Source organism: Calonectris borealis, chromosome 14 (assembly GCF_964195595.1).
Source record: "Calonectris borealis chromosome 14, bCalBor7.hap1.2, whole genome shotgun sequence".
Classification (NCBI taxonomy): Eukaryota; Metazoa; Chordata; class Aves; order Procellariiformes; family Procellariidae; genus Calonectris; species Calonectris borealis.
This window is the reverse complement of record NC_134325.1, coordinates 9,419,723-9,445,282: the sequence shown is the minus strand read 5'-3', so window position 1 is coordinate 9,445,282 and position 25,560 is coordinate 9,419,723. Positions and strand designations below refer to the sequence as shown.

The 25,560-nt window shown below is 36.3% G+C and overlaps 1 protein-coding gene across 1 annotated transcript in view; it reads left to right on the top strand.

Annotated features, from left to right (window-relative positions):
• The window catches only part of SBF2 (SET binding factor 2), a 320,494-nt gene that overhangs the window by 78,602 nt on the left and 216,332 nt on the right, over nucleotides 1–25,560 (top strand). Inside the window, exon 6 of the mRNA XM_075163145.1 lies at nucleotides 17,275–17,363. Within this exon, the coding sequence (XP_075019246.1) occupies nucleotides 17,275–17,363 (89 nt within the window). The remainder of the gene's footprint in view (nucleotides 1–17,274; nucleotides 17,364–25,560) is intronic.

Below are 25,560 nucleotides of genomic sequence, written 5' to 3'. Positions count from 1 at the left end.
AATACCACAAAACTAAAGAGAATAATGTATTGAAGTTTAAAGAATTTATTATTAGGCTACAGCTGAGAACAGGTTATGGTAAGAATTGGTTTTTGAGGCAATAGTACTACTTAAACTCTTACAAAAGCCATTTTTATTATCTGTGTGGGGACACAGGAACTTAAATCCCTTGGTGGAGACATTTCACTTGGGCATAAAATAGCCGTACGGGTGTTTTATCTATTGCTTTGTTACTTACTCGTGGTTTTGAGCAATTAATCTTTCATTGAATATAAAATGGGGATGTCCCTGTTTTGACAGGTCATCTGTCACCATGGTAACCAAAGATAGTGACCTCCTTTATTAAAAGTTTTGTGGTATTATGATGGAAAATATTTTGTAAGTTGAAGCATTATGTTTGTGTTCTGACATCTGTCACAAGAAAAATGTCTTTTGAGTACAGGCTGTTAGGCTGATGAGAAATTAGTAGGCAAAATCTTTGAAAACTGAACAGTCTCTCTTTAAATATAATAATCCAGGATAATGATGTATTTAGTAGGCAAAAAAAGAAAAAAGGGCGGGGGACGGGCTATTAATTTCCCTCTCGGCGAGTCACCCATGATAACATAGCCTCATGCTACACATGTTCTTGCATCAAATGATGTGGCCACCGCTGGGTTATACCTAGTTTTCTGCACTGAGGTTCAGGGCTGCATCTGCAGTTGATGTAAGATAAGTATTTTATATCACACTAATGAAGCAGCTCAATCAACACAGCAGCAGTTATTATAAGATTCTGAAATAAAACTTTGGTTTTTAGAAACTGTAGTGGTAGACGATACGGATACTGCTTCTTTATAAAGTAGTAGTTCCTGAGACAGTTACCAAAATTAAAAAAACTTCAAATCTGAAGCTGACATGATTCTGTTCCTCTAACAAAAAAAATGCAGTAACCACTATTGGAGCTGTGTGGGTGGGTGCGCGCTGTTGCATTTTAACTGACAGGATCCCACCTATTAAAGCCTGTAAGGTCAGGCTAATCTGGGGAAAATAAAAGCTGAAGGACGTTAACTTGTAGTTCCTCCTTATTTATGAGTATCTTAAGCATTGCACATTAAATCTGAACATTACATTTTTACTTTCTTTACTTTCTATATTTAAAACAGCACGCTCTTGTATTTCTTCCCTCGACTCCCCTTAAGGAACTTGTATGTGATGCATAAGATTATTCCTATGAAAAGCAGGGTAATACAGTTTTCAACTGAGATCTGTATGTGGAAATGGAATAGTATAGTGAATTCTGTGCAGCGTGTTGATCAAAGAGAGAATGATTGTGATGGGTAACTCAAATAACACCATTCTACCTGGTAGAAGAGTTAGAGGAAGCTCTTTAGTTATCTGTTACTATAGTAAGCTTACTTTATTTGCTCAGCTAGATTTGACATTAGCATCAAACCAATGAAGATGTTAAAAACCAGATTATGCAGGTCTACCTCATTAGCAAGCTAATCTTCAAGGAGATTAGCAAATATAATTTAACTCTGTAGAAGGAGCCAGCATTTTTGGATGTATGAGTAATCTTTCAGGTAATTTACGTAAAAAATAATCTAAATAATGCCAAATGGCTTGGTTTTAAAACATTGATTTGTGTGTTTTGTTGATTTTTAAAAGTAAAAACCCTTTTCTTATTAGCTTTTTGTATGTTACAGATAGCTGCAAAATATATGGCTGTCAAAATACTTAAACCATTCACAAAAATAATTTGAAATGCTATAGCCATTTATCTCAGTATTTTTGCTTGGAGGTCAGATACACGAAGCTATGTAAACCTATAACTGTGTGTTTCTCTTCTTACTACACCTATGTTCTTTACACAAGTCAGTTTACTTTAAAAGTTATGTGAAGATTTAGGGAAAGGTAGAATGTATTCAGTTTAAATGGTTAAAAAAAGTGTTTGATTTGTAGTGAAGATTAATCTTTCACTAAATACAGAGTCCAAACCTTCTACTTCAAACATGTGAAGTTGGTATAGCTACAACTATATTCTACTGCTGTATTTGCGCTTCCTCATGGGATGGAAAATCTGTGCAGAATCTTCTTTCTGTTTCTCAAAAAATGTACTCTCTGCTCACTTCTTATGGGTCTGTATATTGGTGAGCCCTGCATTGAACTAAAGTTATCAGCCAGCTCTGGGAAGTGTTTTGCTTACTCTTTTGCAACATTGCATTCCCTGCTAATTAGATACATCCGTCTCCCTGGTGCCTTTGAAACAAGTCAACGCTTGAGAAGACATACTTGGTCTTGTACAGTGACAGTTTTCCTCATCAGCAAAATTTTCAGGTGATAATTCACAGTGGTAATCTAATTTTATCTTTTTCAAAGATAGACTGCGGTAGGGATAAGATTCCTCATGCAATTTGAATATTTGCTTGAAGTCCTTCTGACAGTAGGTCTTAAATGATGTTACACAAACCATTGTAATTTTTGGGAAAAAAAAAAATTTTGTGTTCCTCTTAGTGGTTGTTTATGAATCTCTTTAATAGGGAAAATATGTAATTTTATATACATTTTGAGAAACCCATTTGCTTTGCATTGTTTCCACTTTTTATTTAGACATGCAATAGGCATGAAATCTTTGTGTTTCATTTTGGAATGCTCTTTTGAATCACCATTTTTATGAGAAATTGTTTCAGAGTTCTTTCCTTTTTGACTGAATTTGAGCTTTGTGACTCCCTCCCTGAAAAAAAAACAGTTGTTCAGACCATTGGATACAAATGTGTGCTTCAAGGGAAGTCTTGTTGTTTGTTTTAGAAAAATGTCTTTGTCCAAGAGTTTACACATCTTTTACAAAAGACCCAACCCCAAACTTTGTGTATGCTTATTCCACCCTGTATATCCAACTACTACTAATCTTACTCTGTCAAATAGACTAGATCTAATATTATTCTCGTAGCATATGCATCAGTTTTGGAAGCATTTCTTGAACTCAAGACACTATTTCTGTAAAAGAAATTTTTTCCCTACTTGCATCTTAGAATAAGCAATACCAATAGTAAGTGTTAAGATGCATTGAGTTTAATAGTAAATTTATCTTATTGATATATTTCAGGTTTTGTATTCCTACTTTTATTGTAAGTATGTTTATAGCTAACAGCTGAAGGGAGTGGAGAGAAGCTGATAGACTTAACACAGCATGCACTGCATAAACCTCATTTGCTTAGGAAACCAACTGGGGAAGCATGAAGATATCCTATTAAAGCCAAAGAGCTAGCAGTTCAGAAGATACTGAAAGTACTGAGTTCTGACAAGTTTTGTGGAAGAAGGTAATCCGATAGAAGAACTGTACAAGTATTCAAAGTTAGCAAAAGCTTACAGTACAATAAAAATGCTGTTGTGCACCAGACTGCTGTGGAGCAGGTGTTACAGATGGAGGAAGAATTTATCAGTGCTCAGACCTTATTAGACTAAGATTCTAATGAGTGGGATCAATCCCTTTAGGAATTCAGGCTGCAGTAGCTTGTTGATCACAGCACTACTTGTTCTTCCTCTCCTCATACAGATTTTCAATGGTTTTTTGTAGTGAAGTTTCGTGGATTTTTTCTTTGTTTGTTTTTTGGTTGATTTTTTTTTTCCTCTAATTTGTTATTTAGCACTTTTTTATGAAAATAGAATTGCAATATTAGGAAACTTTTTATATAGGATTTATTCTGGAATTTGCCTAAATTCTGTAGGGTCTGAAAGGCTTTATTAACCTTGTTTATCAATGTTCATTCACACAGGTATGAATGATGTTGATTTCAAAAGCCCCCTCAACTATATCCTTAACATTTTCAGTAGAGCATAGTAGCATATTTCTATATTCAGTATGCTGGGCCTGAATTTTGTTTAAGATTGTTATCTATATGATGTCGTTCATAGATATAATTATGACTTTCTCTGACTATTACCAAGCATGATCAGACACTTCCAGAAGCTGTTATTTTTTATATCTGAACAAATAGCATATAGTCAGTAAAATGATAAATGTGGGATTCTCTTCCCTCCCCCGTCCCCAGTTTAGCTTTTTTTCTACTCTGCTCCTAGGGAAAAAAAAAAGAGGTGAAAACATGCTTGTACTTAAAATAAAAAGTAGAACAAGTGTTTCAACGTATTTAGGGTATGTTTTAATTATTGCATTTACACCTGAATGTTCCTATTCAGGAATCCTGTAAATGCATACTGACACGGAAGAACTGTTGTAGATACATTCTTCCTTACCTATTACACTTCTATAAAGTGATTTAGAAAAATAAGTTTCAGCAGATGAACAGACTTCTTTAAGAGTAAGTGTAGAAAGCCTTTTTGTGAAGTTGTTTCTTTGCTGGATTTTAGAGTATGAATAGCTTTTCTTTACACTTGGCAAAATCAGATTACAGTTACAGCTACTTGCAGCTCTGAACTGTAAATATCTGTATACTTATTCTAAACTTGCAATCAGTGTTTGCTTAAAAAACCAAACAATGAAAAAGTAAAAAAAGGTTAAAGAGAAGTAGTTACTCGAGCTAGTTTTGTATAATGTATTCAATTTTTGTATGCTGAAATGGGTGTTGATTAATATGTTGAAATAATAATATTGAAAATGTGAAATTGTTTTAGAGTAAAATTATAATCGTACAGTTATGGTTAGGAAATTTCACAGGGGAGCTTAATTTTTAATTATTGGGTATATCAGTTAAAGATAAAGGGTGGTTATGGGAGGAAGATAACTTACTGAAAATAGAAATCAGATTTAATAAATAGGGCAGTGTTATTTTTAAAGCAAAGCAGTATACATTCTTTGTTAGAGAACTGAGAAGCTGCCTAAATTTTCTTTTTTTCTGTGAGCCGTCTGAGAAGCTCTAAGACATTGATTCAGAGTACAAAGCTGAGTACAGTTTTGTCATCTTAATTTTTATACCTTCTTGAAAATAAGTAAAAAAGATTTTTCCAAGACAGTTGGGAAGTCTTGTTCAGTTTGGTGTGTGCGAAAGAATGTTTGTTTAACATAGAATGTTTATTTTGAAGTCTGATCTTCCCTTCCTATCCAGAAGCTGGCAAAAGTGATTTGTTTGCAAACAAGAAGGGGAATTGTCAGTGAGCAGGAAACTTTCTCCCTGCCAGCCCCCCAAGCTTTTTTCCAGTTTCTTGAATATTATGCCAGCTGTTGGATAGGGAATAACTTGAAAATGATTTAACGTTCACTGTTGCTTTCTCTTATCTGTTATTTCCTTTTAAGACTTGCAAAGCCATGTTACTGTCCACCCAGCAAAAACAGAGTGTATGTCCAGAAGTGTATTATGTCCCAAACTTCTATTTGGAAGGAAGAGTCCTGAGATCCAGCTGTTACAGCCAAGCTGTGTTAATTGTATCAATAACTTAGCCAGATAAAATTTTGGGGGAGTTGGAATCCTAGGGAAAGGTGGAGGATGATGGTACAGAAGGGTTCTTCAACAGTAACTGACACCTTCATAGGTCCTAGGACAGAAAAGCTTTTTAAAGGACACTTCATGTTATTGCAGAAGTTCCTACATGGGCCCTTAACAGTAGATGCAACAGCACCAAAAAGAAATAATTTTTTTACAGAGGTCACAGTTGAAGCATGTCAGTGAGGTCATTGCCACTGGTTATTAAGGTTTTGGTCTTAAGCATGGCTTTCAAAATGAGACAGCACTTTACATGACTAAGTTTTTCAGGTATAATACTGACTTGGTGACGTTTGGTATGTGGCTCTTCAGAGCGGTTAGAAGCTGATGGAGTCCTGGCTGACCAAATCATTGTGTGCACCGTCACACAATGTATCAGCCAGTGCTGTTGTGCCTGGTACTGAGCAGTATTAGAGGGACACCATTGCAGTAGGTAGATATGCGTCTAACCTGTGGTGATGATTATAACATCCCTATTTATTCCCTATTCTTCCTCTTCATTCTGCCCATGCTTCCCTTTTCTCTGATTTCCTTCCTCTTCTGCTTTTTATGGTATTTATCCATTTTAATTTCGCTTTGCATCGATACAACTTCAGTGGATGAAGTTCATCCTTAAATGTGAATTTTCCCCAGACTTTTCAAACCTATTTTAGAGGTTTTCTAACTAAGTAGCAATTGCTAACCTTGCTAGCCTTCTTTCAGCAGAAACACCTGTTGCTTTAGTGGAATGAGATATGGCATGTACTGCCATATTTCAGCGTGCCCTCCCCCATGCTTTAACTTAATTAAAATACAAGCCAGAATGTTTCTTCCTTTATTTACAAAGCATAGAAACGATTTCTGATACCCAGGGATAATGAAGATCATAGTTGACTTGCATAGGAGAATATCTGTTGCAACAGTGGGAAGGGTGATCCCTGTGAATAAGGTGGTAATCTAAGATTTGGGTGGTATCGATTGAGCCTGTTTCTTGTACATCCTTTGGGGGCATAGATAATTTTCTCTATGCTTCCTTTCCCTGTGTATAAGATGGGTTAATGGCTCTGCAAAATAGAAAAGTACCAAAATAAAATAAATATTGAGGCTTTCAGGAATTTGGACCATCCAGGTATTTCAGGTAGTCCTGACTAGCAGTGCCAGTACATTTTGGGGAAGCTTGAAATACTACCTTTTTTTCTAGTAAGTTCAACAAATTTTTCCTGCTTACAAAGAAAAGGGCCTGAGGATCATCTTATCCTATTATTTGTTGTATCCTTGATAATATGGCAAGCCTCGAGAACGTCTGTTGTTCAAATTCCCAAGATTGTTGTGTGCATTTCTTTGACTTGATTAAGATGAACTGACTATGAATTTTGCCAGTTGTATAAATACTGTCTGTGGTCATTGTGGGAAGCCTGTCTTCACTCTGACTTCCTAAAAGTACCAGCATTTTGTTTAACCTTTTGTGGCTGTTAGGCTGTAATAAAGTCTTTCTTCTCTAGAATACATCAGAGTTAAATGCTTTTTATGTAAATTCCAATGTCCAGGCTACTTCAGACTTTAAGATGCATGTAGCTTGTGATGTGCTATAATGGAGTCAAGCAGATTTTTTCACAACTTTGTGCCATGTGTTTTAGGCCTATCAAAGAAATTTTTTCTTTCTAGGTATTTAATGTTAGTTCTCCTTTGGCCCCTTGTTCACTTCGGTTCCAGCTCTGACTTCTATATTAAGACTGAGTTAAAACAGAGATATCTTTTGTGGTATTTTCTGTCTTCTGGCATGAAGATTTCTGCAGTGATGTTTTTAAAGGTATTGGGAGACCTCAGGTACATTTCTATTCCCTTTTATAAACGGAAGCAGAAGATGCAATATGAGTTGCCCTCATGCTTCCATGAAGAGCTTTTCCAAAATTCCTAAAAAGTGACAAGAATCCTCTGTAGTTTAAAACTTCTGCTGTTTCAAATTGTTTAAGAACTTCGATATGAAAAGGATTTTATTTCACAGCAGATTTTGGTGATTTCTTTAGCACTAGGTACTGTTTTGAAAAGAAAGATAAGAGGTACTATACTCCATCACCTGCATCTGTATATCTTTCACACTGACAGTATGTTTCTAACTTTGAATGTGTAAAGTTGTACTTCTGAATGCTCGAAATGATTTACTAACTTTACATGTAGGATCTGTAATGGCAGTTTTAAAGTATTTTGCGTGGCAAAATTACTGATGTTCTTTCTCTGTGATCTGTAGTGTTTCTTCTGCACAGACCTGAAAATGATATCTTTTGTAACATATCACCGAAGTGCTTACATCCAAAGTTTGCGTGTATGATTAACATAATATTTAGAGCTCAGATGTATTTTTATCAGCGGTTTGTAAGTGAAAAGACAGAGTTTATCACAGTTCTCATTAATTTGGAATGTAAGTTGCATTAACAGCTTGCTTCTGGAATTTCAAGGGCAAGCAAGAGATGGCATGTGACCTTTCATGGGGAAAGATTTATATAAGAAGGGAGTTTAGGGGACTAGGGTTCAGGAACCAGCAAATTATGCCAGAATTTTAATGTGTTGCATGTTTGTATTGTTTAAAGAAAAAGATGGGAAAAGGGGAAGGAGAAAGAGGGCAGATCAGAAGAGGTTAGCTGGGGAGAAAAGTTGCTTTTTCCTTAATAGCTTAAGGTATAGACTACCCATTGAGCATTCTTATAGACTGAAATTTTGATTTTGGTTTTGGGCAAATTCACTATATGTATGTATTGTACAGGGACAAGAACATAATGTCTAAAAATTTGAAGGCTGATTTACTGTGTGGTCCGCTTTGATTCTTAACGGATTAAAGAGTTAAGCATGTTAAAGGTAAAAACACTATTGGATGATGATGATTATTATTATTACCTGGCACCCTTCATGAAAATGAAATTGCAATTCATTGCTATAGGTGTAAAATCACAACTTTCAAAATTGCTGCAATATCTTCACAATTTCTGTACCCCACTTTATATGACATATAAATATTTTACTACAAAATGAAAGAAAAACATTGCAAAATACTTCAGTTAAAGTTTAGGAATAGTTTTGCTTTTGTAGGAATAACTTTTTGAAGATAAAAATATGGGTATTTAATGATAGTAATGGCAGTAGTTTTGTTGGAAATATGTCTTTTGAATTTTTGTTACTGCCACGCATGTTTTGCATATGTAATTAATAACGAAAGCAATTATTATTTTATGTGGAACACAGTGTTAATACGTAGTGATCTTCCATGCTATGCTCATGCACATGTATACTATATTAAGTAGTTTGTTGTCTGAGATATGTGTATAGTGCATCTGAGTTTAAGCGGTTTCAAAAGCCTCCAGAAACTTGATCTGAATTCAGTGAGCAGTGCTGGTTATGGGGTTTCCACTAGGTTTTTGGGCAGCTTGCACATTATTTGAAAGAATACCAAAAGACAGGAATCTTTGTATTGATGATACAAAGATCCTTCTTGCTGGCTGTGACTCTCGGAATCCATTAACATTGGAATAACCTATTTTTCCAATTTGAAGATAAGGTGTCAATATTAACGAGTGCAAGTTCTTCCTGTCACTCTCGATAAAGGGAATGGAATGAAGAACAAAACCGCTGGAATCTGTGTAGATCTGGGATCTGTAAAGCAGATACTGGCAGGCACTAGCTGAGGAGGTTACTACTGGTGGTCGCTGGCTGTTCAGTGTGTGTGTGTTTTTAATGTAGTGTCACGTGGTTAATTAGCTTTAGTTAATAGGAATTTCACTTGGATATTGAATGAATGTCCCTTTAGTGTTAAGAATTCATAAAAGGGGCTTGAAAGAAGACTTTGGAAAGGATAGATGCAGAGTGGAGGGAATGTGGTCAGGATCTAAAACATTCATGGGAAAATCTGAATCACCTTATTTTATTTTTTTGTCAGAAAAAATGCGCAAAGGCTGTTCCTTGTCCAGTGAAAGCAGTAGAGACCAGAGTGGGGTAGAGATTACTGAGGTACTTCCCCTCACTTATAGTGAGCTATGCAGTATAGTGGAATAGGAAATGGCAGTCTGTCACAATGTCACTGTATGCACTTTTGAAGCCCACCTGATGTAGTGAGCCTCGGTCCATGTAGACTCAGAGTAACTGTACCCATTATACAAAATATGGGAGACCAGTGGATACATCTGAATGCATAGCGAAGGCACAGGCATTACTAGAAGAGCAAAATCATACATATAAGTGTTCTCTCTCCCCCTTCCCCCCCGTTCAGATTTTCTAATTTGTTCTTTAACAGAGGTCTACAAATTTTGTTAAATATTTTTAATAGATTCCTTTACATAAAATGGAATTTTGCATTATTGATTAAACATGTTTTCAAATACTTGATCAGAAGAATTAAAAAAACCCAACCACCTCATTAAATCATTAAAAAATAAAGATGTGAATGAAACCTGATTTAACAATGAGTTAACATTTGGTATGTGGCCTTGGTATTTTTGGAAACTTGTCAGTAGTTATCAGCAGCATATATTGAAACAAATTATAACTGTTGTTGAAATCCCATGATCTGATTTTTTTCTGCTTCTGCCTGTTGTGCTAAAACAGTTGAGAATGTAAAATCACTTAGGTGTTGAGTTGCAGCCACCTCTTGAATAATCTGGTATCTTCAGACATAACTGCTCTGCTGAAAGATGAATGGCTTAATAAAAGTCAGCTGAAGGCAGATAGCATCGACACCCCCTCACCCCAAACCATGGATTTTAGGGACTTACTACAATTTTACTGATATTTAACTAGTTGGATTGAAAAATGCCAACAGAAATCAACAGTAATTAGACTATAAAGTATGTGTGAGCATACTGTAGTGAATTGGTTTTATTATTAAATGGGAGTGCAGATACTGAGTCTTCTCTTGCACAGGTTTTAAACTTGTGTGGCAGCATTAAGCGAATTACTTTGTATTTGCATTCATGTAAAGGAGTAGAGTCCATAAGACAGACCTTTTTTATCTATCTTTTTGCTTCAGTATAAGGATTAAATGTAAATTTCTGTATTTGGGTGAAGTACACTTCCAGTCAAAGTAAGAAGCTTCTTGTGGCAAGAGGAGGCCAGGTCCTCGCTGCCTGTAGAATGGAGATTCTTTTAAGTGTTCCTGGGTCTAAACTTTTCACAGAGAATGCAACTTGCAGTTCAGTAACTTGTGTATCTGAAAATAATAATTTTATTTCTTTTCCAAATTTATCAAATTGCAACGAATTTTACTTTGTCATTGCAAACATAAAATTCCAAGATTTTGAAGAATTGCCCTGATTTGGAAGGAGTGCAGATTCATTAAAACCCCCCAAAATCCTCCCCCCCGCCCCTTGTGTGAAAACAAACCAAATTCTGGTGGGATGGAAAGAGTGTTTCCAATCTATCTGTATTGTATACAATTTAAGAAACCATGTAAGATAGTTAGATTTTATGCATTATAAGTAGATTTGTAAATCTCTATCTCAGGATTTTTCTGTGGAAGGATTAACAGGGTTTCTTTTGTTTTGGTTTTTTATTTTTTGTTTGTTTGGTTGGTTTATCTTGAGGGGGGTTTCATTTTTCTTTTTTTTATTCACATCTGATGGATGTGAATACTTATTTCTCTTATTTTTTTCTGATGCTCGTATCTTGGATACAGAACTATACACTTTAATTTTTTTCCTTTAAAATGTTGCATTTTTATGATGTATCCTTCATGCATCCTTCCATGGATTTTTTTTCAACTTTTTTCCAACTTTGATCTTTCTTTATATTTAAGTTGATTATTTTCTGAAGATTCATTTTAACTGCTGTGGGCCTTAACTTTGACTGTTTAATATCTGGAATTTTTTTGAGACTTCTGTGACCCTTTCTGAAAAGGATCCTTTTCTAATTTTCTAGGCATAAGTAAGACTGTCTCATTGCTATCACACTACTTGCTGAAAGAACTACTTTTTGTGCCTCTATAATGCTTTTTTAAATGAAAATAGGTTGTGTTTGTAGTGCTTTAACCTGAGGGATCTGGATTTTTCACCTTGTGATATGTCCAGTCTGTGTAGTCCTACAGAGAGTTATACTCCTATTGGCAGAATTCTCAGGGTCATTGAAACAAATATTCCCACTACATCAAGCTCAGAGAACAGGGAAGGACATGCAGTTTAAACAGAACTCAAGCCTTGTTTTGCTTTCCACACTTACCCTTTCTCAAACATTTTCTGTTTTCTGTCAGGTGTGTTTTTTTGGTTTTTTTTTTGTTTTGTTTTGTTTTTTTAGTTTTGAGGGCTCAACCAGAAATACTTCTATTTTCCCAGAACTGAAGCTAAAGTTCTTCTTCCCCTAACCTTAACAGAGTACTATTTCCTGCTCAATTATAGTGCAGCTTGTATGAACTACATACTGTAGTTCTGAAAACTTAGATACCAAATCAGTTGCACTTGAACTGGATGTAGATAGGAAGTGTTTCTTTTTTCAAGAGTGTTTTCCCAACAGTGGCCTCTAAAATGGAAAAATCAGGAATAACTGTGCTGGGCATAAATTGCTAAGTTTTGGGAGCAGGGGGCAACTTGTATTAGAGGAGGTCAGGAACTACCCTGTGCCAGTCACAGCTGCTTCCAGCCAGCTTTGAAACCCGTGTAAACACCCCAGTGTGTGCCAAAACCTCAGCCAGCTAGAGGAACTGGTGGCACATCTGCTCACCTCTGCTCAAGATAGAGCAACAGCCATGAGAGGCGGGAGATGTGGAAGGGGACATTGCTGGGGATACAGCTAGGGACACACTCTTGGAAGAGGCACTCCATGCCAGAGGAAGCACACCCCTTGAGGGACACTGGCCACCAGTGACCCATGCCAGGCTGGGGATATCCCTGGAGGGACTGTAGTCTGTAGATCTGTGCTGGAGCAGAAGAAAAAGAGGCAAGGAACAGCAGAATAAAACCACTATGTGCATGACCCCCAACCTCCTGCACTGCCCGTCACCTTGCTAAATGAATTGGGATGGTTGGATCAACAAGGGAAGCTGAGATTAGGGAGTGGGGAGGAGAAGTGCTGGACTGAACTCGAGCCTGAGAAGGGAGAGGAAAGATGTGTTCCCAGATGTTTGCTAACTTGTTTATTGTCTTCTTAGTACCTGAATCAGTGGTCAAAACTTTATGTTAATTGGCAATAAATTAAATTGAAGTACCAATTCCCTGAGTCAAGACTGGTTTTCCTGTGACAATAACTGGTAGTCTATGAAGCAGCCAGTTGTTAATAAACAAACCTTTGTCTAGCCCATATATACTGTGTAGAATCTGCTAATTATCTCTGAGGACATTTTAAGGTGGCTAGAGCAGGTGATGTTTCAGACCTGATGAATCAATAGCTAAATCTACTAGGTAATGCTAAAGAAAAATTTCTGAGTCTGTTGAGTATCTAGAGCGATTTAACACATATTATTATCATACTGATGCTAATCTAATCTTAGCTACAAGGAGAATATAAGTCAATATTGTGGTGTGCTCTATTACAATTTAAAGTCGCATTGTAAAACTATTTGTAATGTTCTGAACCAGGCTCCAAGTGGCTAGAGCTTATTGCTACTCCTAATTTTGTCTCTTGAAAGCACTTCCCACTGAAATAAGAGCAACCCAAACCAGTCTGTGCATATTTGTATTTGCACGTCTTTGTATGTCTTACTTTTAAATCTAGTAACTTACTAAGATGTGTTATGCAATCAGATTGAATACTACGGCTTCAGTTAGACCATGATAAAGCATCTAGTTGATCATAATTTTGAAAACATCCTCTACCTGCCTTCAGTACTCCAGAGGAAAAAATTTCAAGCATGTAGGAGTGTTGTACAGAAGCATGTACAGAGTGTTTGGTAGTAGAGAGGAGTAAAACAATTTGAAAGTAGAAGGATTTAAGGGTCCATGCTAAAAATCTAGTTGAAGGATTCACCTTGGCTTTACTTGAGACTTTGAGAAGAATAATGCATGTGCAGAAAAGTGCAAAATAATTTTTTCTAAATAGTACTTGGAACATTTTATTCTATATATAATGATTTCAAGGTATCTCCTCAGCATGTGAAACCTCAATTTAATTATTAGTTGTTTTGGAATGATTTCCCTTTGATCCCAGAGATGAACTGAAGTGCAAGTTCAGTTAGCGTAAGAAGTTCAATCTGGCTTTCAGAAAATGTTCAGAGGTGCATTTCTTTCAGGTAAATTCCTACTGAAGTTTATAATCCTTCTTGAAAGCAAAATGGAATTACATGCAGTAAGGTCTTTTAACACTGGTGGCCAGCATTAGTGGCCTTCCAGGGAAAGTAACCTAAAAAGGCTGGTAATGTTTTGGCATAAAGGAGTGAATATTACAAATTAAAAAAAAAAAAAAAAGGTAAATCTCTTAATTCTGAATTAAAAGAAGTTCCTATACTGTAACATACGGAGTGTCTTTCTAGCACTCTAATACAAAGAGAACTAGAAAGACTGGTAGCTTCAAAATGTGATGAATGGATTTCATTATTTATAGGTGTAGTTGGTAGTGTCAGAGTTCTCAGTCTTTTGAGAACTGGGGTGGATTCAGAGTAAAAAAACCTGTCACCTGTGTTCCTACAGAGAAACTTAGGGGACTTATACATAGCAGGGACTGAACTCTTTTTGCTGCTGTAATTCTTTGATACTTCCTTTCCAGGAAGTCTCGGTATCTCTGTTCACCTCAGTCCTTCTGCCCTTTCTTGCTGTTGGTGTCTCAACCACAAGTTCTGCTCTACTTGGGGGGTGCTTGTGCTCACTGCTGTCTTGGCTGCATTTGTTTGCTGTCTCTTCCTTGCTCCATCTGCCAGCATTAGAACAACTAGATAGAGGAAGAAGAGATTTGACAAAGACAGGGCTTACGAAAAGCAGATAACATGGTGATTTGAGACTGTAACTCAACAAGGGAAGAAGTTCTGATACTGAATCAGCGAAGGAACAGCCCTCTCAAAGTGAAGAAGAGAGTAGCAGAGGCTATCAAGTAGGTGACTGTGTAAAGGAATGGGAGGAAAGATGAGTTCTCTGAGTGGGGTACCAAACGTGAAGGGTAAGAGGAGAGCACAGAAGGCTAAAGGCTGTTTATTGCATGCTAACAACAAAATACATATACATTCCTACCTGAACCATATCTAGTTGAAAATGTAGCTGTTCTGTTCTTTTTTTACATGGAAGATGGAAATAGGGACTGGATGTCTATAGAAGAAAGGAGGGATGCAGGAATTTTTTTGCCTGCCTTAGGAGGGAAGGTGTGTGACTGTCTGCTCTTCTGAGAGCTGTTTAGGGAGGGAATGGTGAAGCCTTTCCATTTATGCCTCCTAATTTTGGAAGGATGTTGAGATGAAATGGTGGGGGGAGAGGAGTGATAATTTAGTAGAAGATGCTGTGTAAGAGTACATGAGGCAACACTTGATCTTAAACAAGTGAAATTACTGACCCTATTCAGTTCTTACAGTCTAATAGATATGGAGCTCCCTTTCCTTACAAAAACTGCAGCTGTAGCCGTGTCTATATTTGTTCCTTCGTTTCTGCCACATCCTAACTCTGCTCTCTCAGCACCTCTGCAGCTTCTCTCTAAATATGATATCTCCTTTGGCTTTTAAGTTGCTGATTACATCTGTTACTGCTAGTTACATCTCATAGCTAACCCAGTCTGGTTGCAGTTCTTCAGCAATGCTGCCCTTGGGAATCATAATCAGTATGTGCTATCTTGGGGGCAAGATTGCTGTTTGGAGTTTACTCTGTGTAGTTTATATGCCGATTGTACCAGGAACATCTGTTTCTAAATTATTTTCAAGAGAAAATCATAGAACGTTAAGAACGTTAAACTGGAGAAAATACTTCTTACTAAATTATCAGATTGATTCTACCTAAATGCCTTGTAAAATTTATTGTGGGTTTTAAGATTAGAAGCAAACTCAAACTGTAAATTAGCAGGAAGCTTAAAGGAAGCATATTTTTTTCACCATAACATTGATTTATTAATTGCTTTATGCTAGCAGACTTGAGTTGTGTCAGACTGAAAATTGTTTTTTGTGGTAAAACCAGGAAAATAATGTATTCATTGCTGCTGCTTGGGTGTCTGCAGAGGAAGCAACACGTATGGACTGCTACTACTAATGCAGAATTTGTACTGATTCATAATATTATAGTTTTGAGAATTTCACAAGAAAATGTTTAAAAATTTTAATGTTTAATCTCGAAGTTTTGTAATACGACTTTAGAGAGTGATCCAATTGAATGTGATGGGTCAGCATAGATTATTAAAACTATTAAAAGATACTTTAAATGGTTGCAAATTTCAACTTTGCCGTTTAGGAAGCTTTATGTATAGTTTTATGAAAACTGGTTTCCTATGTACCTGTTTTTATTTTAAATCAGACTTTCATCCCCGCTTGCAGTGATATCAGCTTGCCTCCATATCGACCCTGTTTCTCCTATAATCCGCTTACTGGGTAAAGGAATGCAAATACAGTGGTAGTCTAGAGCTGTGTGTGCTCTGCTTGGTCGGTTTGAATGTAGCTGCTGATTGCCTGGGTGGGTGCTGCCTTACAGAAGAGGTAACTGTTAGCTCTGCTGCTTTTTCCTTCTGTTCGGAGTAGAGGAAAGAACAAGAGTTTGTGCCTCTCGTTTCTACCCAGCGATTGATTTGCAAGCATGTGTGTGTTTTGTGTCCGCTTACCTCTGAAATTACATTGAATTCATCCAAAAGATGCAGAAATTGCTAGAGTGAAGACTGATGGATAGGTAATGTTTTTGCAGAAATCTTGTTTTCTTAGCTTTAAAATGTGTATGGAATGTTAGTCAGATCTTCAATGTGCATGTGAAATACTGGGCCATGTTAAAGCAGGTTCCTTCAGAAATCAGAATAATATTAATTTTTCAATTTGTTTGGTATACTTGTAAGATAAATAAAGCAGAGAATTTGCTTTTTTTCTGTAGGAAAAGGCAAGATTTGTGCAAGAGAAAAGATCATTCTTCCCACTATTGTACCATGCTCTAAATGTGGAAAACATAAGTTGAAGGCTATTGATTGCATGCTTTACATCGTGTAGTGGCTCAGTTCAAAATGGTCCTAGCTTTCAACATTCCTTCAGGATAGTATTGATTAATGTAAAAATTGCTTTCACTTTGCCGCATTATATTGTGGTGTATCCCAGAGCTAAAATTCAGTAAAAAAAGTTATGATTTTTGCAATATTTACACCAGGACTTTGCAGGCGAAGAACAAAATTCATGTTTGTATGTGCATTCTTGGATGCTACAGTTGAGTATTTGTGGTGTTTCTCAAGGGCTTCCTATCTATAGCACTGTGGCTTTAAAAAAAGGAGGGGGGGGGAAATACAATTGCATCAGAGAAGTTATCAGAAATATCAGTTTTCCTCTACACCTTTCTGTGTAGAAAATCACTGCTGATTTGTCCAAGGAAACCAACTAGAAATACTGGCAAGGACCTAGAGTGTCCTAGATAAATCATGTAAATTTTTAATCTGTAGATTTCTTTTTGAAGACTTCTTGTTGACAAATGTTTGATTTCTTCTTTTAAATATCACATTATCCATTATGTTAGTTTTTAGTTTACTACTGTTTATAGAGAGAGACTAGAATTACCAGTAATCATCTGTCACCTTGAAAACATGCATGACGGGCATAGGCTGGATGCAGCTTTGTTTCACGTAGTGACTCCTCATGTTACTACTGGAGAATATTAAGATTGTATTTATTACATGACTTGCAGGACACATTTGAGGAGCCTCTTGTGGCAAAACTTTTCTTAATATTGGGTATATTCTGAAAATATTCTCAAATTTATGGTGATTTAACTTCCACCAGTTTGCCTTTAAGTAATTGAATTTTATCTTTCAGCAGGCCCAACAGAAGGTTTGGGAAAAATAATACAAAGATTTCCTCAGAAGGACTGGGAAGACACTCCTTTTCCACAGGGAATAGAGTTGGTAAGTTTGCATTACATTCTGTAATTTTTAGAATTTCTTTCAGGTACAATTGAAAAATATATCGGCCTTCATGCAGTAATCTGTATTATCAAACCTGACAGGGAATGGATAGAAATTACTTGAGTAGAGCGGATAGGTAATAGCTTTAAGAATAATAATTTTGGCTAACAGAAGGTAATTTATTCTGGTCTGTACCACTAAGTAGATATTCCTAGAATACAGAAAAAGTCTGCTGCAAATTTAGAAACGTATTTGAAATAGATGTTTATTTGTGCCAGTAAGTTTATCATTGACTACATTTTTAGAAGCGTCCTTCAGATGGCAGATGACTTTTCATTGTCATGTTCAAATAAATACAAATGTGTATTTGTATATTGTAGGTTTAAAAAAGAATTAAGAATAACATCCCAATAAACTGGCTTGATTAAAATGGTCAGTCTTTACCCAGTATTCTGTCCTTGACAGATGGCATAATGGGTGCTTACAAAAATAGTACACTGAATAAGGCTAGTGATCTGTTTTAAATGCCCTCTCTGAGAATTCTCTAAGTGTCACTTCTTTCCCTTCCTTGGTCTCGTATTGTGAGATGCAGTGAAAAAATACATCTTACTCATCTGGATCAGGGATTCATTAAACATATGGCTCTAAGAATCCTGCGGAGAAATGAAATACTGTAGTCATACTCTGCAAATTAGGTTTCTGAGAAGTCAGAGTGAAACTCACTGCCGTGAACTTAGGAACTTCTGGAACAGGATGAGCTAGAGAAGGAGAAGGCCCATAGGAAATGTTGCAATAGAAGTCTTTGTACTGTGGGACAAAATCAACTGCAGAGGACAAAGACACTGACTCTTCACTGAATTTATTACACAGATATGGCAAACATAGCAAGCTTTTACCAGTATGATACCTTTCAACCAGTGCTCAGCTCACTTGCTGAGTCTTAACATTGGCCATGTGTTGTCTTCTCCAGTGAAAGAGAGGGGAGGGGATCTTGGTGTTTACTGCTTGCTCTCTGGTGTAGCAGAGGTTTATGTTACTCACTGTGTTCTGGTGTATGCGACTGGTTGCTCGTTTTCTTCAACAGTGTGGTTTTCATTTCTTCATAGTCAAGCATAAGCCTTATGTTTGGGGGGATGCCATACATTAATTACTGGTGTAAGCATTATTTCTGATACACGTGATGAATAGTTACAGTGTTTGTGGTACACTTGCATAATACTACATTTGGCAATGTAGTGCTGTGCTGAAACAATGGAAGCTCCTGCTTTCTCTGAAGCGTTTCTACTACTGTTACAACATTATACCACTCTATATGGCAATTGCTGTTTGCTCTAGCTGGTAATTCTCTACTTAATACATGCCTAGCCAGCATGTGCTCAATGACTGCTGACTGAGTCCAGATAAGTGGCTTTTTTATATAGTACACACAGTTGTAGTTCATTAGAAGAGAAATAAACTTTTGATGCCAAGGCTTAGGGGTGTTTTCTTTTTTTAACCGCTCTCTTGGGGGTGAACTAGGCGGTTTGATCTTGCCTTAAACAACTGCAAGAGTTTGAGTCATACTAAGATTTATTTTGTCATATAAATATTCCTTACCTATTTCAAAGAAAGTAATGTGTCTGACTTCCAGTGATGTTTTGAAATAAATAAGCACAGCTTCTCTTAAAGCAGTGAAGCTTCTTAAGTGATACATCTGTACCCAAATGTTATTTCCCATTTAAGTTTAATTGTAGGATGTTAGCACTGCAAGAAATAGCTTTCTAAAGGAAGATTATTTTTTTTTCCTTGATTGAACAAAACCTTATTTTTGTATCGGTTCTCAAATGACTCAGTAGGCAAAGCCATTAAGATTTTAAACTTCCCAAGTAAAATGAAATCTGATGACTTAAAAGTTAAGGACATCTATTTAGCCAGTTGGCAAAATTAATCAAATTTTGACTTGCTTTCCAAACGTGGTAATAAAATTTTAATTAATTAAGATTGAGGAGTTAGAGATATTGCAAAGGTGAAGTACTAAAGTAAATCACTTATGAAAGTCAGATTTTGGCAGGATGGTTTTTTAAGGTTTTGGATGAGTGTAACATGAATCAACATGAATTCATGAAAAGGAAAGAAGAAAAGCTATTTTGCCATTTTCTGTTTATCACCTTAAGGGCAGCTTCAATATCATTAAGAAGGTAACAGAGAAACCTTGGGGGTGGAAAAAAAGGAGAAAGAAGGTAAGAATAGAATAGTTGACATAAATGTATATGAGAATGAAGGTAGACATTGTTATGAATAGCACTTAGTTCTATGAGTAATTTGAATTAAAATCCTCTTAAGTGTACTTCCTCTCCTTTGAGTGAAGGATCTTTATGGAATTACATGGTTTCTCTGAAATGGGAAAAAAGCAATGGTTTGTGTCTGAAAAACATGTTATGCTCTCTTCACTGTGTTTTCATAAAGGAAAAAAAGGCCAGAGCTTTTCATGCCTAGTGATAGGATTGACGGGAGATTTGATTTTTGAGTCTTGGCTTCTGCCAAAGTTAGTTCTTCTGCCGTGAATCATGGAGATCTTCAGCTGATTATTGGTGAAGATCTCGCCACCCTCCCCTTTTATAAAGCAAATTATTTGCCTGTGAATGTGGACATTTAGATGTCCAAATTTTTTTGCCAAATAATACAGGTTGAATCGGATAATTCGTCTTGGCAAGTAATGGGTGATATGATTTAGTAGTTGTTTCCCATTCATGTTCTTAGTAGCATTTTATGAAACAAGGCAGGGGGGAAAGAGTGGAAAAGACCTATGCCCACCCCCGAAGTTTTAATACTTTAAGATAGAAAATGCCTGTTTGTACCCCTTGTGATCTCCGTAGTTTGTAGAGATGCCATTAGTCCAAGCTCCAGCCAAAATCTAGTAGACAAAATCCTCTGAGACTTTTGTGGAGGGCTCTTCTTTTTCCCCAACCCTGCATGCCCCCTACCCTTCTGGGCTTGCATTCATGTGGTCAGATTTCTGAGACATAAATTAAGACAATGTAGAGAGCAGAGTTGTGCAGGTAGTTTTAAAGTTAAATAATAAAAACACTGCAAATAATATTTTTCACTTTGTTGAGCTCAGTTTTGAGAAATGGGCTAGCATGGGAAAAACTGTACCTGATGGACCTGCCCTTGGCTGAGTGAAAAGGGATCATTTTGAGAACACCTTATCTAGGAAAGATGATGACCCTATTTCAACTTTTACTTTTAGCCTTGATTAATTTGACACAAGTATGTAGAGAATTGGATCATTATAAAATGTAATTGCAGTTTAAACTTTACTGAAGAGTATTATATTTGGTGTATATATATATTCTGTATTAAAGGATTAAGAGTTACTTAAGTTGTTTCTATTTTTATGTGTGTAGCCTGTGTAGCATGTTAGTTCTGGTCTTGTTTAACAAACACATAAGTTATGGAATAAACATATTGTCCAAAATTCAACAGAAATACACTTTATAAATTCTATTGAAATCAATTGTTTTAATTTGTCTTGTTAAATAAATTATGTGTCTCGTGGTTGTCAGTGGTAAGTGAGCAAAGCCATGAGTCTCTGTCGAGGGCAAGATACTGTCAGTAGGTGTCGGTCAGCGTATCTTTTAAGAGCTTCTACTTGTCTGCATCTCATCAAATTACCTAAAGAGATTTTTCTTAATCTTACACTCTTTGCAGTTGCCATTTTTCGAACGGCTTCACAGCTTTTAACTTTGTTCTGTTTATAGCTGAATACAGAAACTTTAAGTGAGCCAACTGGAAATTGCTGTGAAACATACCTGAAGGTTTTTGTAATGGATTATTGACCATTACAGTAGCTAGTAAGGGCCCTAATACTTTTTTTACCGTTTGTTGAATTGTGATATAATTGAGAATAAGGTATGATATTTGTTAATGTTATATATCATACATATTGACTGTTACTTCAAAAGCAGTAAAATGCTCTTTGATTTGCTAGAACCTTTTGTGGGCTATTCAAGAGGAATATAGAAACACTTTTTTATAATTTCAGCTTAGAATCTGAGCATCTTCATTTTACTGACAAATAGCAGTCCATCTCCAGTTTACTGACAAATACACGTCAAAGTGAGTTTTCTCAAGTTTCATGGAAGTAAGCTGAGTTTGAGGAGTAAAGAGATATTTATACTCTTTCTTAAAATTAATAAAGTATTTGACTCAGAAAAGCATTTAAGTCATCGGTTTCCAAAAGAATGCAGTTAGAACATACCAGTCTGATAGTTGCCCCCCATAATATTTTAAATGAACATGTTTGGGTATCCTTCTCCATTGTCTGTTTCAGAGAAGTTATTTCAGCGTTACACAGATACAGCTTAAGTTTAAAAATAACTCTCTAAAATCAGCTGAGACATATAGAGCAGTTTAAAATTAGGATAATCAAACTTCTTGTTCTTGCTTGTAGAAAGAATCCTTGAGAGAGTATGTTGGCTCAATGAGTTAGCTTTATATTTCTGCATATTTTTCGTATTTATAATCCAGTTTTAATTCGGCTATATTCCTTTCTAGACATCATAATTAGTTACACATCAAAGGAGGAGGCTTTAGTATGTAATGTTACACTATATACTCATTTTTGTCCCAGGGCTAAATTAGCTAAACTAAGTGTCATCTGCATTACTCAGTGTTAGGGGGCTAATGTTAATTAGGCCAATGAAAGTCATACCTAGAAATAGATATGTTGTCTTAAGTTTAAACTAGATATAATGTGTTTGTGCAGTTTGTGAGTAGCAGGGAAGAAAATTTTCCACTATAAGCGATGGTGGTAGTAGTAGTGTCATGAATAGTAATCTTTATTTCAAGTATGTGCAGGTATAGAAATGAACATACATTTTTAGAAAAACTAATCACCTATCCAAATAATTAAATTATAAAATGTAATTGTAAATTGTAAAAAGTGTTATTTAATACAATCCTTTGAAGACGGCTTATGTGTATTATAATACTAAGAGAAATGCTTCTGAAGAAAGACTGTTTATGTGTCCCTTTGAGATCTGGTAGGATGCCTGCTTCCTCCTAGAGGAGGAGGAGTTGCTGTTGTTGGAATGAGCGTATTACTGCTTTGTGTAGATCTTTGTCTTTGCTGTAGAGCTTAGCATTTCTGCACCGTTGAGCAGCTTCAGATACAAACTCTTAAATAGACATGTAGTATGTCTTTTGTGAAATACTGGATTCAACTTTCAAATTCTAACTAACCTGAGACCTGAGATATGAAAAAATATGAGAGTAAGAAATGGTATTTATGTATTTTCAAAGTATATCTGTACTTTGACCGACATAGTAGATCTCAGTCTTTCGACAAAAAGCAACTTCATAGTCCTGTACAGATCTCCACTTCATGATGAAGCGGATCCAGAGGAGCGGCTCCAGTTGGAGCGGGTCCAGAGGAGGGCCACGAAAATGATCAGAGGGATGGAACACCTCTCCTATGAGGAGAGGCTGAGAGAGTTGGGGTTGTTCAGCCTGGAGAAGAGAAGGCTCCGGGGAGACCTTGTTGCAGCCTTTCAGTACTTAAAGGGGGCTTATAAGAAAGATGGGGACAAACTTTTTAGCAGGGCCTGTTCTGACAGGACAAGGGGGAATGGTTTTAAACTGAAAGAGGGTAGATTTAGACTAGATATAAGGAAGAAATTTTTTTACAATGAGGGTGGTGAAACTCTGGAACAGGTTGCCCGGAGAGGTGGTAGATGTCCCATCCGTGGAAACATTCAAGGTCAGGTTGGACGGGGCTCTGAGCAACCTGATCTAGTTGAAGATGTCCCTTCATGGGACATGGCAGGGGGGGTTGGACTAGATGACCTTTAAAGGTCCCTTCCAACCCAAACTATTCTATGATTCTATGATGTACATAATTTAACAGTGACAGCTATACCTCCGAGATCTTAAGTGAATATACACTGCTGTTGGAGCTTCACAACAGGGGTTGGGGAGAAGAAAGCCATCAAAAAACCTCACCAAAACCCAACTAATTTGTCTTCAGAGTTGCATTAAAAACCAGAATTTCTGTCAGTCAGTTGAAGACTTTTTAAGGTGAGCCAGATTTTAAAGTAGTGAACTCCTAAACTTTTGGAGATTCCCAATCTCTGAAATTCTGTGCAGAGGCTCTGCAGAGTCTCTGAAAATCATTAAACATGCTGCCAAAAGTAATACTTTTAAAATTCAAGTATTAATCACTTAGTGCTATTTTTGCTTTACCACTTTCGTGTAAGGCATCTTTTCTAGGAAAAACATCTGATACGTGAACATTTTACTACTTATTTTAAATAAGATATTAGAGACAAACTGGGTTGCAGATTAGCCATTTAAGGCCTGAAGTGATTAAAGTTTTAAGGGGGTTAATCTTTCAGTCTTCACTAGCTGATCTGTAAGCCAGTTTTTCTGCAACATTAAAGCTTTTAAGGACCTGAATAAAGGGTTGTCTACAGCATCCATTTAACCTTCAGTGCACTTGGTCAGCTGCAGAGATTTTGGGTTTGTGAGTTTTTTTTCCTCTTTCCCCTCAAACTTTATTCACCTTTCAAGAATCATTACATATGTAATTATTTAATGAACAACTGCATGACAGAGCTCAGTGTAGCACTTATAAATGCATTGTGTTCTTCTTTCATTCTCTTTATGTTGCAGTACAGGTGCTTTCAGCAGTTAGTAGAAAACAGATGATAGCGAAAGTGCGGCTAACTTCTTTATTGGAATTATATTATGGAGTCAGTTTGTATTCCTTTTACTTGTCTATATTAGCCTCCAGTGGAAATCTTAGAGTGCCAGAAATGTGGTGTATTTTACAGTAATGTCTCTGCTGTGCTGTAAAATAGTTATATTCTGGTTTTAGAACCCCACTGCTTTACTGAGTGGATTTTAGCTCCTGGATTTTGTAGAGTAGTGGGGTAAAATAATTTAATACTGAAATCTAAGGACTTGCAAGTAGTCCTTGTGTAGCAAAACTTGGTCTTACATGACTAACTACTGCGAAAGAGTGCAATTAATATGTTTTATTCTTTTTTTTGTTGTTGTTGTTTTTAATTGAGGAAAAAAGGAGAAGAAAAATGGAACACTTTATAATACAGTCAACATCTTTAGTAAAAATGGTAAAATATTGAAGTGACACCTGTTTGGAATTTCAAGTCTGTAATCTTTCCGTGGAGATTATTAAAAATAGTATGTATTGAAGTGTAACCTTTTTTTTATAACTACCAAGGTGTTTTAAGATACCTTTTTTTTTTTTTCCACTGAAAGATACTTTAAGTTAAATTCTTTTCAAATCTTCTGGAGGAGAAAACCATTTTTATAAGCTTTCTTAAGAAGTGCAGATGTTTTTAGAATCATAGAATGGTTTGGGTTGGTTTTCTTCATTCTTGGTATCTGTCATCTCCACAAATAATACTTGGCTGCATAAGATGGTCTTTTCCACCTAATCTTTGTGTGTGATTCAGAATCTGTATCACCTCTTTAAAAATTAGAGGAAAGACTGCAACATGGACATCTCTGTAAGTCTCTGCTTGTGGGGTATTTGCATAACAGTCAAGCAGAGAAGATTGAGACCCACAGTTAAGTCATGTGGTGTTATAACATTTACAAAACTGAGTATCTTGGTATTTTCAGCTTGTAACTAACAGACTCATCTGTGAGAAGCCTCTTGCTTTTCCTGAGGTCCTGAAATTTTGATTATTAAAGTTTTTTTGATGTTCCTTGTTAAAAAAAAAAAAGCTCCATATGTAATGATGGAGATAATGGAGGTACGCACTGAATGTAGTGATGCAAATGTGATTATGCTTCATTTAAATAGTGTGATCATGATGGAAACGTATCAGTATCATCATTCTTACTCTTTGAGTTTCTGCTCCTGCAGGTATTTGAGAATGATCTGTAGTTCTGTCTCAACAGTCCTGTCTGCCTGTGTCCAGCCTGTCTAGGATTGTGGTATTCTTGCACAGATGTGGCATTTTTCTCTCCCCCTGTGCTTCGCTGAGATTTGAGAGTCTGCAGGATTACAGAGCATTCTTTGTGCTCTTCAGTTTCACTGGGTACAAGACTGGAGTGTGTAATACCCTTGGAATAAATGGTTTTGTGGCTAGTATGTTTCAGTAAGAATTTTTTTGCCTATCGGTTTATCCTACTATCTGTATTTACTCAGTGTGAACACGTAAACATTTGTGAATATTTTTCATGCTTA